The 13,350-nt window shown below is 47.4% G+C and overlaps 1 protein-coding gene across 3 annotated transcripts in view; it reads left to right on the forward strand.

Annotated features, from left to right (window-relative positions):
* Positions 1 to 284: 284 nt before the first annotated feature.
* CHD4 (chromodomain helicase DNA binding protein 4) overlaps positions 285 to 13,350 on the forward strand; it is a 22,052-nt gene continuing 8,986 nt past the window's right edge. For all 3 annotated transcript variants that reach the window (XM_026054294.1, XM_026054295.1, XM_026054296.1), the window contains exons 1-17: positions 285 to 439; positions 2,743 to 2,870; positions 3,064 to 3,255; positions 3,580 to 3,698; positions 4,119 to 4,360; positions 4,441 to 4,568; positions 4,686 to 4,821; positions 5,046 to 5,227; positions 5,361 to 5,600; positions 6,454 to 6,657; positions 6,751 to 6,956; positions 7,250 to 7,381; positions 7,691 to 7,787; positions 8,182 to 8,373; positions 8,470 to 8,670; positions 9,659 to 9,796; positions 13,196 to 13,317. In XM_026054294.1, the coding sequence (XP_025910079.1) occupies positions 343 to 439; positions 2,743 to 2,870; positions 3,064 to 3,255; positions 3,580 to 3,698; positions 4,119 to 4,360; positions 4,441 to 4,568; positions 4,686 to 4,821; positions 5,046 to 5,227; positions 5,361 to 5,600; positions 6,454 to 6,657; positions 6,751 to 6,956; positions 7,250 to 7,381; positions 7,691 to 7,787; positions 8,182 to 8,373; positions 8,470 to 8,670; positions 9,659 to 9,796; positions 13,196 to 13,317 (2,756 nt within the window). In that variant the 5' untranslated portion in view covers positions 285 to 342. The remainder of the gene's footprint in view (positions 440 to 2,742; positions 2,871 to 3,063; positions 3,256 to 3,579; positions 3,699 to 4,118; positions 4,361 to 4,440; positions 4,569 to 4,685; positions 4,822 to 5,045; positions 5,228 to 5,360; positions 5,601 to 6,453; positions 6,658 to 6,750; positions 6,957 to 7,249; positions 7,382 to 7,690; positions 7,788 to 8,181; positions 8,374 to 8,469; positions 8,671 to 9,658; positions 9,797 to 13,195; positions 13,318 to 13,350) is intronic.

A 13,350-nucleotide genomic window follows, 5' to 3' on the forward strand; every position in this document is an offset into this window, starting at 1 on the left:
TCTGGCACCTGGCTGCAGGAGGCCGGAGTTTTTCCCATTAGACAGCTGTTTTGGCCGATTTGCAGGGAATCAGCCGCTGACTCAGTTTATTATGTGGTGTCTTCGGAGCTTACTTCATCACAACTCCAATAGCTGCTGCCAGTGTTTCTGTTATCCATAGACTCCAAATCCAGTAAAGCTGCTGTCTGAGATTTCCCACTGATCCTCTTGTTAGAATAGTGCTTGGGAAAAAGGAGTTCAGCTGTTCTATAACTTCTTTTTTTTTTCCTCCCCAATAAAGTACTGGCTTGACTGGCAGCAAGACACCCTGTATAAGCCTGGGCCCCCCCTAGTTTGGGGGACATGGCATCAGGCATTGGATCTCCATCCCCGTGCTCGGGGGGCAGTGATGATGATGACATGGAAATCCTGCTGAACAACACTATCCCCCAGCATCAAGGTACAGAGCCTATGGGCACACGTGTGTGCAAGTGTATGGTTTTGGGCAATGCAGTTTTCATGCTGAGTATGTGAGATTTCTGAAGATGATGTGTAGGGGAATGTACTTTACTACGAGTCGTGCATGCGTCTTTCAGTTTTGATATGARCGTCCTGGCGCTACCTCAGAATGCGAGGCTGGAGGCTTTTAGTCGGGTAGAGCTGACTTTGTTCCAAGGCATTGCAGGTTGTCAGGGGTCTGTGCTGCGGGGAGGGCTAGGGGGTGGATGTGGAGGGCTGGATTCTGACAGGATGTTAAAATGTTTGCAAGCTTCRTATTTGATGGAGGGGGAGAGGGGCACTATGGAAGAGGGCAGGGAGTCTGGCTTGCTTTCATCTGGGAGCTCAGACCTGCTGACGTCCAGAGCAAACTGCCCTGGGCTGTTGTGTGACCCACTTTCTTCACCACACCCAGGTATTGAGGTTCCTTTTGGTTCTTGCTCTGTGCTGCTTGCTCACCTTTGCTTTCCGCATGGTCTTTGTACCTAGCTCTTGGTGCCTACATCCTGGTCGCCACACAGGGGCTTGGGGTAGAGCTCTGGGTACTTTGCTGTTGCTCGTGCTGTTGCTGGCTTGCCCTGTGGCCTTGCACCTGCGTTATGTGCTTTGTCACAGAAAGCAGTAGCATGTGTCTGAATGTCCTGCAGCGTCAATCAAGTCTGAATTTTTCCTATTCAGGTTTTCTCTACTGTTATAATATTATATGAGAAAATGTTGAAACTGTAAAGATTTTTTTTCTTTCGTAAATTTTGATTTTAGAGCTTTTTTGATATCCCTATAATTTTAGGCAGGAGGAGCTGTCAGCAAGCCTTGTATGGGAAATTTTGATAAGAAAAGCTATTGAAGTTCTTGTAGATTTAAGAGCCTTAGGTAACATAGGTGAGGGTGAGACTTGAGAGGTGCTAAATCCTAAGTTGCCGGAGAGGAAGATGTGGGATCCACGGGTAGGTGTTGCAGGATGGTGTGAGCAAAGAGGTACTGATCAGTTGGGGATGTGATGGGGGTGGCAGAGCCCCAGATGGCAAGTGCTGTCTCATCTCACCTGCAGCGGCTGTAGCTCCCGCGACCTGTAGCTCCCTCTGTGCTGCCTGGCTCCCTTGGCCAGGAGGCCATTTTCCCATGGAGGGAGCAGGAGCGACTCTGCTGCGCGAGGGGCGGGGCGGCCGCCAGGGCGAATGGCCGGGCTCCTCCGGAGCCTGCCGCAGAGGAGAGGCTGCCCGCGGCCTGTGCCCTGGTGCTGGGAGCCAGAGCGACGCCTTTCTGTAGCCAAGGGAGAGCTTGATGGCTGCTTGGAGGGGAGCGAGTTGGCAAATYCATATCTTGTTGGGAGTGGCTGGGAGTAGTGATGTACCTGTGTTAGAGAGGGCAAGTAGTGGCTTACTGTCCTCTATCCTGCTTGCCAATGTAGGGCCTTCTGTACTGCTGCAGTGGCTGGATACTTTTGTGTGTGTGTTTTGTTTTTGCTTGTTTTGTTCTGGGCCCATGGAGGGCCCATGTTCTGGGCCCCTGGAGGCCCATAGAGTGAGGCAGTGTCCTAGATGGATTTTCACAAATGCATTTTCCATGTCTGTTTTTGCATACCAAAAAGGAGTTGTGTGCTGTCTTTTCATTCTCCCTTCCCTGTGCTAACAGGGCTACTCCCTGTTTTGCCTGCTGTGTCCTTTAGAGGTGGCAATCTATTCGATGATCTTTTCTTGTTCGTTAGAGCAATCGTTTGCTCCCCGAATCAGGTKTAACTCTGGAGAAGAGATAKAGAGGGAAATGAGAAGGGGAGATGTGAGAGGATGCGGCCAAACTCTTCTTGGTGGTGGTCAGTGACAGGACAAGGGGTAATGAGCACAAATTGAAACACAGGAAGTTCCATTTCCATGTGAGGAAGAACTTCTTTCCTGTGATGGTGACAGAGCCCTCGGACAGCCCAGACTGCCCAGGGAGGTTGTAGAGTCTCTTTCTCTGGAGATCTTCCAAACCTGCCCGGATGTGACCCTGTGCCATATGCTCTGGGTGTCCCAGCTGGAGCAGGGGGGTTGGACTAGATGATCTGTAGAGGTCCCTTCCAACCTCAACCAGTCTGTGGTTCTGTGTGAGGCATGTAGAGAAATCCCATATCTCATGACTGACTAATGTGTTTCATGGGCACGCAACCTTAAACGCTTCTGTGTTTGTAYGTACATGGCAAGGAACAGACCAATGAAGTGATGTCTGTGAGAARCTGGCTATGCTGCAGATAGGATTAGAGTGTGACATGTCACCTTTCCCCTCTAGAACCTGAAGAAGAACCAGAAGAAGAGCTTTTGTCAGAGGCTGAAACGCCCAAGATAAAGAAGAAAAAGAAACCCAAGAAACTAAAGGAACCCAAAGTGCCCAAGCTCAGCAAGCGCCAGAAGAAGGAGGTGAGGCAAAGCCTACTTTAAGACCACACTCTAATATCTGCAAGGGTGGTTGAGCTGGCTGTTACTTTTGTTTGGCCTGTGGCAGCAATTCTTCTTTATGAATCCTTTAGAGATGGGGGGTAATGTGGCATTTAGTACTTATCTGGGGTATCTTCTCACAGCTGCCTGACCTTCTCTCTCCCTCCCCCTGCAGCTGGGGGACAGCTCTGGTGAGGGGAATGAGTTTGTGGAAGAAGAGGAGGAGGTGCTGCGCTCTGACAGTGAGGGCAGTGACTATACTCCTGGGAAGAAGAAGAAGAAGAAATTAGGGCCTAAGAAAGAAAAGAAAAACAAAGCCAAGCGCAAAGAGGAGGAAGAGGAGGAGGAAGAGGATGATGACTCTAAGGTGAGGGATATTTAGTATATTTTTCCTCTCGTAAGTCTGCTTGTCTTGACTGTTTCCCTACCTTGTGTGATATGAGTGTGAGGTTGGTTTTGGTTTTTGWCTGTGTGTGGTTTTTTTTTTTTCCCCTTACTCCATAAACTTCTCTAGAATATATACTGGATCTGTAACATCTCTTCATGTCCGCTGATCTCCTGTGGTCTCTGCTAGTGATAGGTGAATGAGGAAAAATCCAGGTCTGCCAAGTAGTCTGAAGATGTATAGATATTTTGATGCTACCTACAACTTGTGCTTTTTCACAGAGCTGCTATGATTTTCTTTGTACAGGAGCCCAAGTCATCTGCTCAACTCCTGGAGGACTGGGGTATGGAGGATATTGATCACATCTTCACAGAGGAAGATTATCGTACTCTCACCAACTACAAAGCTTTCAGCCAGTTTGTCAGGTGAGCTGCAAGCTTTCAGTGCCTGGAGATATGCTGGAACAGTAAAGAAGGGGTGCAAGGATTGGGTTCCTTGCTTTTGGACCTTCCAGGCACAGTAGAGACTATCTTTCTCCCTAGAGTAGAAACTTAAGCAACAGTAAAAACTGACCCAAATTTCAGTTCTCAGTGACTGAGATGGCACAGAAGTCCTAGCTCCCAGACCCCTTTCTTCAGTAATGTGCTAAATTCCATTTTGCTTTCCAAGGCCCAGAGCACTGTTTGAAAGGTGGGAGGTGGAGAGATTTCCTGTCTGTTGAGATCAGAGATTAGAAAGGAATGTGGCTTGGGAAAGAAAGGTGATGTTGGGGTGGGGGGAGGAAGCAGGGAGGAAAGATTCAGACTTGAGATTGGTCCACTAACTTCATTCTTACCTGTACACAGGCCACTTATTGCAGCCAAGAACCCCAAAATAGCGGTGTCGAAGATGATGATGGTCTTGGGAGCCAAATGGAGGGAGTTCAGCACAAACAACCCCTTCAAGGGCAGTTCAGGTGCATCCGTGGCCGCGGCAGCGGCGGCCGCTGTTGCGGTAGTGGAGAGTATGGTGACCAATGTGGATGCTGTCCTGCCGCAGCCGCCCGTGGATGTGCCGCTCAGGAAGGCCAAGACCAAGGAGGGCAAAGGTGAGGCGGGAGCGCCGGCCGCGGGCTGGCAGGGAGCGGTCCTRGCCGCAGTGCTCACACACACGCTGCTCGCTTCTCAGGACCCAACGCCCGGCGGAAGCCGAAGGCTAGTCCTCGTATTCCCGACATGAAGAAACCTAAAACAAAGAAGGTGGCGCCTTTGAAAATCAAACTGGGAGGCTTCGGTTCCAAGCGGAAAAGATCATCGGTAAGTGAATCCTCTGCCTTTTGGGAAGGTGCTGAYGCTAGAAACGCTGGGATGTGCCTGCGTGCTGTCCCCAGTGTGCATCCCTGAGTCACTTAACTTTCTTCTTACCTATCCCAGAGTGAAGATGATGATCTAGATGTGGAGTCAGACTTTGATGATGCCAGCATCAATAGCTACTCTGTTTCCGATGGATCTACAAGCCGTAGTAGTCGCAGTCGCAAAAAACTCAAAGCTGGGAAAAAGAAAAAGAAAGGTAGTGGTCCATGTTGTCCGTTGGAGATGGAAGTACAGCTAAATGTGCGGAAACATAAGAGGAGGATCTGTGTACCATCTATATGCTAGCAGCATACTTGAGGAAGGAGGTTTTGGGTTCTGAATCTCTCTGTTACTGCTTTGGCTATTGGTTTTGAGGGAGTAGCCTCTCTTGCTGTAAAATCTATTTGGCTGTGGCCTGTAACTCCTTGCCATGCTTTTTAGGGGAGGATGACTCTGCAGTGGCTGTGGACGGCTATGAGACTGATCACCAGGACTACTGTGAGGTTTGCCAGCAAGGAGGAGAGATTATATTGTGTGACACGTGCCCTCGTGCATACCACATGGTTTGCCTGGACCCAGACATGGAGAAAGCCCCCGAGGGCAAATGGAGCTGCCCACACTGTGTGAGTACTGAATTCCCACAGACTRTGCAAGAGATTGTGGAGGGTGAGGTCAAGAGATTTTCATCTGCTCTTCTGTTTTCAGGATATGGTTATGGATATGTAACTTTAGTTTTGTGACTTGACTCCTCTATAGGAAAAAGAGGGCATTCAGTGGGAAGCAAAGGAAGATAACTCTGAAGGTGAGGAGATCCTGGAGGATGTGGTGGGYGATGCTGAAGAAGAGGATGACCACCACATGGAGTTCTGTAGAGTCTGCAAGGATGGAGGAGAGTTGCTGTGCTGTGATGCCTGTCCTTCATCCTACCACATCCACTGTCTGAACCCGCCGTTGCCAGAGATTCCCAATGGGGAGTGGTTGTGTCCACGCTGCACTGTGAGTTTTTGCTAGTACTGCTCTACTGTGACGAGAGAGGGTGGATCTACTCCCACTAGCTTGTCATCTTTTGCCATAGGTGCTTAGTCCTCAGAGAGGACTTCTCATAGTTCATCTAAAGATTGCTTTGCGTGGCTGGATGGTATCTTGTAGCTCGGTCGTTTTTCTAGAGAGCAGAAAACAAAACTACAGCCATTGTTTTTCATAAAATTTGCACTATGTGTACGGACAGATAGTATAGTTGCAAAGAAATTCAGCATTTAAAAATACTTTAATACTGAAGCCAGAAGTTTTTGAGCTACAGGATCTGTAACATGCCGAGCTGTTTCTTGCAGCCAGCTGGGGAAAACTTYGTACTGCTGCAGGATGTCATCAAAGTGAAGTATTTATAAATGGTAGTAGATGCATTCATTAAGTAGTGTGGACTTCTGTGGTAAAAATTCAGGCTGCCTTGGGGTCTGTCAACAGCTAGATAGTTTCTGTGCAAGTTTCCATTTAAGTGTTGGTTGGGGTGTTGGCCTCACCAAGCCTAGCAATTTCTGTGTTTCAAGTAGAAACGGAATTAGTACTACTCTGGGGAGACCACTAAATTGAGCTGCTGGATCCAGCTTGGGGTTTGCTAGTCCTAGAAAAAGACAAACTGTARACAGTCCAGAGAAAAGGCTTAGGATGAATGGGTGAAAGGTTCCAAGCCCRAGAGTTTCAAAAAGGAAATGCCATCTGCATAGTACAGTTATAACTAAGAAAAGGAACTGAGTGTGTGTGTGTGTATGCATGCATGTGTGTCTGCAGCATTCAGGTGCTGAGGAGTGCAGCACTTGCAGTCTCTCATGAGGTCTTTCTCATTTTCTAGTGCCCAGCTTTGAAAGGAAAGGTGCAGAAGATCTTGATCTGGAAATGGGGCCAGCCCCCAGTGGGCCCTGCGCCCCCACGTCCCCCTGACGCAGACCCTAACGCTCCTCCCCCTAAGCCTCTCGAGGGTCGCCCCGAGAGGCAGTTCTTTGTCAAGTGGCAAGGCATGTCCTACTGGCACTGCTCTTGGGTGTCAGAGTTGCAGGTGAGTCAGCGCTAAAGTCAAAGGAGTGGATAGTTATTTCTGTGAATATTCAGGAAGAGATACTTGACGTCACTGTCTCTGTCCTGATTCTAGCTGGAGCTGCACTGCCAGGTCATGTTTCGAAACTACCAGCGCAAGAACGATATGGATGAACCACCCTCRGGAGACTTTGGTGGGGAGGAGGAGAAAAGCCGAAAGAGAAAAAACAAGGACCCCAAATATGCTGAGATGGAGGAGCGCTTCTATCGATACGGCATCAAGCCCGAGTGGATGATGATCCACAGGATCCTCAACCACAGGTAGAGGAGGCAGCAAACATGCCTGCACCTAAATACCTGTGTTTCTGTAAGAGCAAGAGAGTTCTAACAAAAGCATTAAGCCTTGTTTAAGGGGGAGTGGATGAGCTAATTGCTGCTACTTGAATAAAGGTAGTAATGGGAGCCCCGGAAAATTTGCTTGTGTGATGGACACTATTGTTCTGCTGTAAAGCAACAGAAACCTGTGGCTTTAAGGTATTCTTTCCTTCTCTGAGTGGGTTGAATGAGTGAGTCTCTGCCCCGCTAAGCTTGACGTTTGCCCCTTTCTTCCTCAGTGTGGATAAGAAGGGGAATGTCCACTATTTGATTAAGTGGAGAGACCTACCCTATGACCAGGCATCCTGGGAAAGTGAGGATGTGGATATCCAGGATTATGACCTCTACAAACAAGCCTACTGGAATCACAGGTAAGAACAGTATCTATAAGCTGAATTACTTCCTTTGTCTTCAGCAACTATTAGGAGCCTGTTGTCAGTCCATAGCAATGGCTGGATTGATGCATAGAGATAATCAGGAAGCATCTTTCTGTTGCTGACTCTGTACCCCTTTGGGCAGGGACCTTAATGCCTTCATAGCAATTCATGAATGTTATTATATTTGAATTCTCTTGAAATACGTGAGTTGGATAATTGCCGTCCTATTCCATGCAATAGTTTTCATTTGATCTTTCACAAMCGTTATTAAACTTGGACACTTCTTGAACTGTATCTGCACAGGGAGCTGATGAGAGGTGAAGAGGGCAGACCTGGAAAGAAATTAAAGAAAGTGAAGATGCGGAAACTGGAAAGGCCCCCTGAAACTCCTACAGTGGATGTAAGTTACTGTCTCCTGCTTCAAAGCTGTCTGATACATAGATACTTGATTTGGGAGAGGGAAAAAATGCATCAATTGAGTGGTACTGGCTGGTGCCTCTGATTTGATTGAATGGGTGATGAAGGTGAAGGGTGACGAGTATAAGGTTTGGGTTTTCTAGCCCAAAGTCAGAATGGTTTATGGAGCTTTCTTGTTTTCTGAGACTGTCTGTGCCTCTGTAGAAGAGGATTAGCAAAAACCTTTTCAGAGGGATGCAGTTTGGCTGCTTGCAGGTTAGACTGTGGTACTAGTCTGGTTCTCTCCCATGGAGTCTCACCTGTACTGGGCGATATGTAGGTGACTGGGAAAGGAGTGCTGGCAGCAGGGTTTCACTGCTTCCTTTCCTTTGCTGTAGCCCACGGTGAAGTATGACCGGCAACCRGAGTACCTTGATGTGACGGGAGGAACCTTGCATCCCTACCAACTGGAAGGACTGAACTGGCTGCGTTTCTCCTGGGCCCAGGGCACAGATACAATCTTGGCGGATGAAATGGGTTTGGGAAAGACTGTGCAAACAGCTGTATTCCTATATTCCCTGTACAAAGAGGTAAGGGGAAAACGTGGCTGCGCAGTCAGTGCTGAGGGGGACRCTGCCTGTGTTGTGGATGAATTCCGCTAATGCTTTTAATGGCCCTCTTCACAGGGTCACTCAAAAGGACCCTTCTTGGTGAGTGCCCCCCTCTCCACAATCATCAACTGGGAACGAGAATTTGAGATGTGGGCCCCAGATATGTATGTTGTGACTTATGTGGGTGACAAAGACAGCCGGGCCATCATCCGTGAGAATGAATTCACCTTTGAGGATAATGCCATACGTGGAGGCAAGAAGGCATCCAGAATGAAGGTACGGAACTTGGCCATAATGCAGGTGTATGTCGGACGGGATGCACGATAYGATTTTTGGGAGCTGAGGTTCAAATCCTGCAGAAACCATGGAAGCTGRTACTGACAAGCAACTTCCCCAAGGAAGCCGCTTCCAGCTGATGGCTAGTGGGTCTTCAGACTAATCTGCATTTTAAATGCTTCTACCAGCCCATAAAAATTCTGTACTAGGGAAGGGGGAGAGGATRTGGTGACTAAGGCAATGCTTGACTATAAGCAAGCCCCTTTCTTGCTTCTAATTAATCTKTAAAGTTGTGTATCGTATTTTGTACAGACTTAAGTCAATGTTAAAATTGCCGATTTGTGTGAATTTGAGTCTGTTTAGTTCCTACTATGAAAAAATGCCTGGCAGTGAGGCTACAGTTAGCTGAGAAATCACACTCTGTCTGGATGAGATGGAACAGCCCTGAGGGGGCTGATTTTTGTAAAACTTAAGTCTCATTAATAACTCTCTAAATCCTCTGTTTACACTGAATCTAGATCTTGCAGCCCGCTTGCCTGCAACCAACATGGCTGGAGGGAGGGCTGCAGAAGCAAGGGTGCTACAGTTTCCCCACAGGTAGCTGGATTAGGWTTCTTTGGCTTTCCTTGAAACTTAGAACTGTATGAACCACTGACAATAAYGTGAAGTTCTGCAATAATCTGCCTGACTTCAGGGTCTTCAGCTTTTGATGAGCCATTCTTTGCCAAGGACCATTTTCCTGACATGGCTCTATTCACTACTCACTTGTAAACTTCTCTGTTAGGAGATTTGGCAGCTGCTCGGAAGGAGGCAGTGGTGAGGGAGCTAGAGGACTGCAGGTGTGAGCAGTAGAATGTTAAAAGCCAAAATGGTTTGGGCAGTAATTGCAGTTTATTGACAGGGAAGTGGCAACRAGGAAATGACCTTGCCTCTCTGTCCTGGGTCTTTCCCTTATCCCATTATTATGTTTATCCTTTTCTCTTTGTAGAAAGAGGCAGCTGTGAAGTTCCATGTACTTCTTACCTCCTATGAGCTGATCACAATTGATATGGCCATACTGGGTTCTATAGACTGGGCCTGCCTCATAGTGGATGAAGCTCACCGGCTGAAGAACAACCAGTCTAAGGTACAAGAAAGCGAATGTGGTAAGGTCTGTAGGCACAGCCTGCGTCCTGGAGGGGAACAGGGAGAGGCTCTGCAAAGTTGAGAGCTGATCTGCTAACATCTAGCTTGCCCTTCAAGAGTCAAATTGATGCATTTTTTAAAAGGAAAAACAGAAAAAAATGTATATCCTTCATCTGCAGACTGCTTCTCCCTGGTAACAACTTCTCTTGTTAATGTATTTTACTGGTAGCAATGTCTTTGAGTGAATAGGCAATTGGCATATACTGGAAAACAGAAACCTGGCTGGGTTTTGTTGCTCTAGGATATGAAAGCCTTCTGTGGAAGCAGATCCTGTGTCTATATKACTTCTGCCATGGAAAATCTTACCACATTGAGCATAAAATGAGTGATATGAACACAATTACTCTGCTTCTGGATCAGAATTCCTATGTATATTCGTATGCTTGTGTAGCAGTGGTAATTGCATCTTACAGAAACAGGAGAGCTGATCACCAGTGGTCAGAATCAGCTGGGGAGATGCTGAGAGCCCGACAGCTGCATTTATGTGAGGATGCACCTAACTAAGCCTGTGGAGTTCAACAGAGTAGACCTACTGTCTTAATGCAGCCGTTCTGTAAATTCTTGTGCCCTGTTAACTCTGGTATTGACTTGTTTGATTTTAACTGAGTTCCAGTTCCAATGCATATTGTCCTAAAGTGTTACTGAAAAAGTGRATCTGTATATGTTCTTGAAGGCTTTGTCAGCTAAAGCTACCTGTTGTAGGGGAGAGAGAAGCTGGAGGAGAATTGTCTTGTTTCTTCTCTAGGGTTTTTGCAGACTTCAGTGAGGCATATTTTCCAGACATCACGGCTGTGCTTGAAGTGAAATTTCCTAATCTTTTTTATGAAACATTGTAATCATAAAATCATTGTGGTTCGAAAAGGTCTTCGAAATTGTGGAGTCCAACTGTAAGTCCTTCAACACCATGCCTGCTAAACCGTGCCCCAAAGTGCCCCATCTCCATGTTTCTTGAATGCTATTGGGGCAGTGGCTCCACCACTTCCTTGGGCAGCCTGTTCCAATGCTTGCCTATTCCTTTCTTGTAGAAATTTTTCCTAATGTCTAACCTGAACCTGGCCAGCTTGAGGCCATTTCCTCTTGTCCTATCAGTAGTTCTGGAGAAGAGACCGACCCCCACCTCTCTGCAACCTTCTTTCAGATAGTTGTAGGGAGCGATAAGGTCTCCCCTGAGCCTCCTCCAGACTAAATAACCCCAGCTCCCTCAGCTGTTCCTTGTAAGGTCTCTGCTCTAGCTCCTTCAGCTTTGCTGCCCTTCTTTGGACATGCTCCAGCACCTCCATGTCCTTCCTGTAGTGAAGGGCTCAAAACTGCACACAGTATTCAAGGTGCAGTCTCACCAGCCCTGAGTACAGGGGGACAATCACTTCCCTGGTCCTGCTGGTCACTGTTCCTGATATTGGCCAGGAGGCCCTTGGCTGCCTTGTCCCCCTCGTGTTCAGCCAGCTATGGGCCATGCCCCCAGATCCTTTTTTGCCACACAGCTCTCCAGCCACTCTGGTCCCAAACCTGCAGYGCTGCATAGGGTTGTTGGGACTGAAGAGCAGGATCTGATGCTTGGCCTTGTTGAACCTCATACAGTTGGCCTCAGCCTGCTGGTCCAGCCTGTCTATCTCTCTCTGCAGAGCCTTAAGCAGATCAACTCTTCTTCCTGGCTGGGTGTTTTCTGCAGACTCGCTGAAGGTGCACTCARTCCCCTTGTCCAGATCATCCATAGAGATGTTAAAGGGGACTGCTGACCCCTGGGGAACACCACTTGTGACTGGTCACCAGTTGGGTTTGATTCCATTTGCTACTATTTTTTTTTTTTTGCCTGGCCATCTGGCCAATTTCTTGCCCAGTGAAGGGTCCACTTGTGTAAGCMGTGAGCTGCCAGCTTCTCCAGGAGAAGGCAGTGGGAGACTGTCAAAGGCCTTAGTGAAGTCAAGGTAGAGCATGTCCCCAGCCTTTCCCCCATCCACTAGGCAAGTCAGCTGGTTATAGAAGGAGGTCAGGTTGGTCAGGCAGAACTTGATTTTTCACGAGCCCTTGTTGACTGGGCCTCATCCCCTGGTTGTTGCACATGTGCTGTGGGATCCCCCTCAAGATGATCTGCCCCCTAACTTTCCCAATATTGAGGTCAGGCTGACAGGCCTGTAGTTCCCTGGACCCTCCATCAGCCCCTTCTTGTTAGATGGACATCACACTGATCAGTCTCCAGTCATCTGGGACCTCCCCTGGATGCTTGCTGTTCCTAGCTGTGAATTGAAAGACTATAATGAACACTCAGGGCTTTGCAATTAAGTTATGATTGGTTGTCCTTTAAAATTGGTTGACCATCTCAGTCTGCCCTTCTCYGGAACAGTTTCCTGTCCCATAAAGATGGCTTTAGGTGGTTGGTTGCAAGGCAGAGCTGCAGTTTCTTGACAGGTTTTGTGATTGTTATCTACCTATCCTACCAAAAATACGATTTTGYGGATATGCTCAGTAATTTCAATGTTTCATTTGAAGATGATAATATTATTAAAGGTAATTATGTAGAAGGATAAATCTCTGTAAGAGCTACTTACTGCACTGATCCTTCTGGTGTGATTTGGCATTAGTGGTACTGAGTTCCTTGGTTCTTATTTGCCATGTAGCACAAACCACTCCAAGTTAGATACTGTATCATGTTAATGAGCAGAGAAACAGCCAAGTTCACAAAATGCTGCTTTACTGTCAGTTTATACTTGCAGACGTCGTGCATTTTGTACCTCTCAGTTAAGTACCTTCCAGTTCGTCAGCTCTACCTGGAAGGTAATCACTTGATTGTTGTGAAGACCAGCCCAAAGTACCTCAAAGATAATTTGACAGACACTTAGCTTTTTATTTACTGCTTTCTGTTCAGAACTTCAGGATACCACTGGAATTAATAAAAATAGGATGAGTGACTTTGCCTTAGGACTTTCAGAAATAGCTGAGAAGTTGCAGGTATATGGTGTGTTAATCTAGAGGGAAGAGAACATAGCAGTCCACGGTGATTTGGTGGTCTGAAAGGGTTTGTAGCTATATAGATGAAAGGCAGGTTGTCAGCACCTGGTGGTACTTGGTGGATTTGCTGCAGGCAGGTCTTAGCTATGCAGAAGAGTGGTGTGAGGTCACCAGTGATCCTGGTGACCTGGTGATCCTGCTGGAACGTGAACTACTAGGAGCTCTTGCCTGAACAGCTGACGTGGGCTGAATTGAACCCTAGTTTAGTGGGATGTTGATATTCTTCTTTTGTCTTTTTTTTTCCTCCCAAAGAAGTTCTTTTGAGGACTATGACATATGAGGCCTTCATATCTTTCTCTTTTTTCCCTCCTTTCCTGTGTTCTTCACTTCCCAGTTTTTCCGTGTGTTGAATGGCTACTCCCTCCAGCATAAGCTACTGCTTACAGGAACTCCCCTGCAGAACAACCTGGAAGAACTGTTCCACCTGCTGAACTTCCTAACGCCTGAGAGATTCCAGTACGTCTTGCAGTGCAAGTTCAGGCCAAGCCC

Source organism: Nothoprocta perdicaria, unplaced genomic scaffold, assembly GCF_003342845.1.
Source record: "Nothoprocta perdicaria isolate Ctin4 unplaced genomic scaffold, notPer1 scaffold_120, whole genome shotgun sequence".
Taxonomy (NCBI): domain Eukaryota; kingdom Metazoa; phylum Chordata; class Aves; order Tinamiformes; family Tinamidae; genus Nothoprocta; species Nothoprocta perdicaria.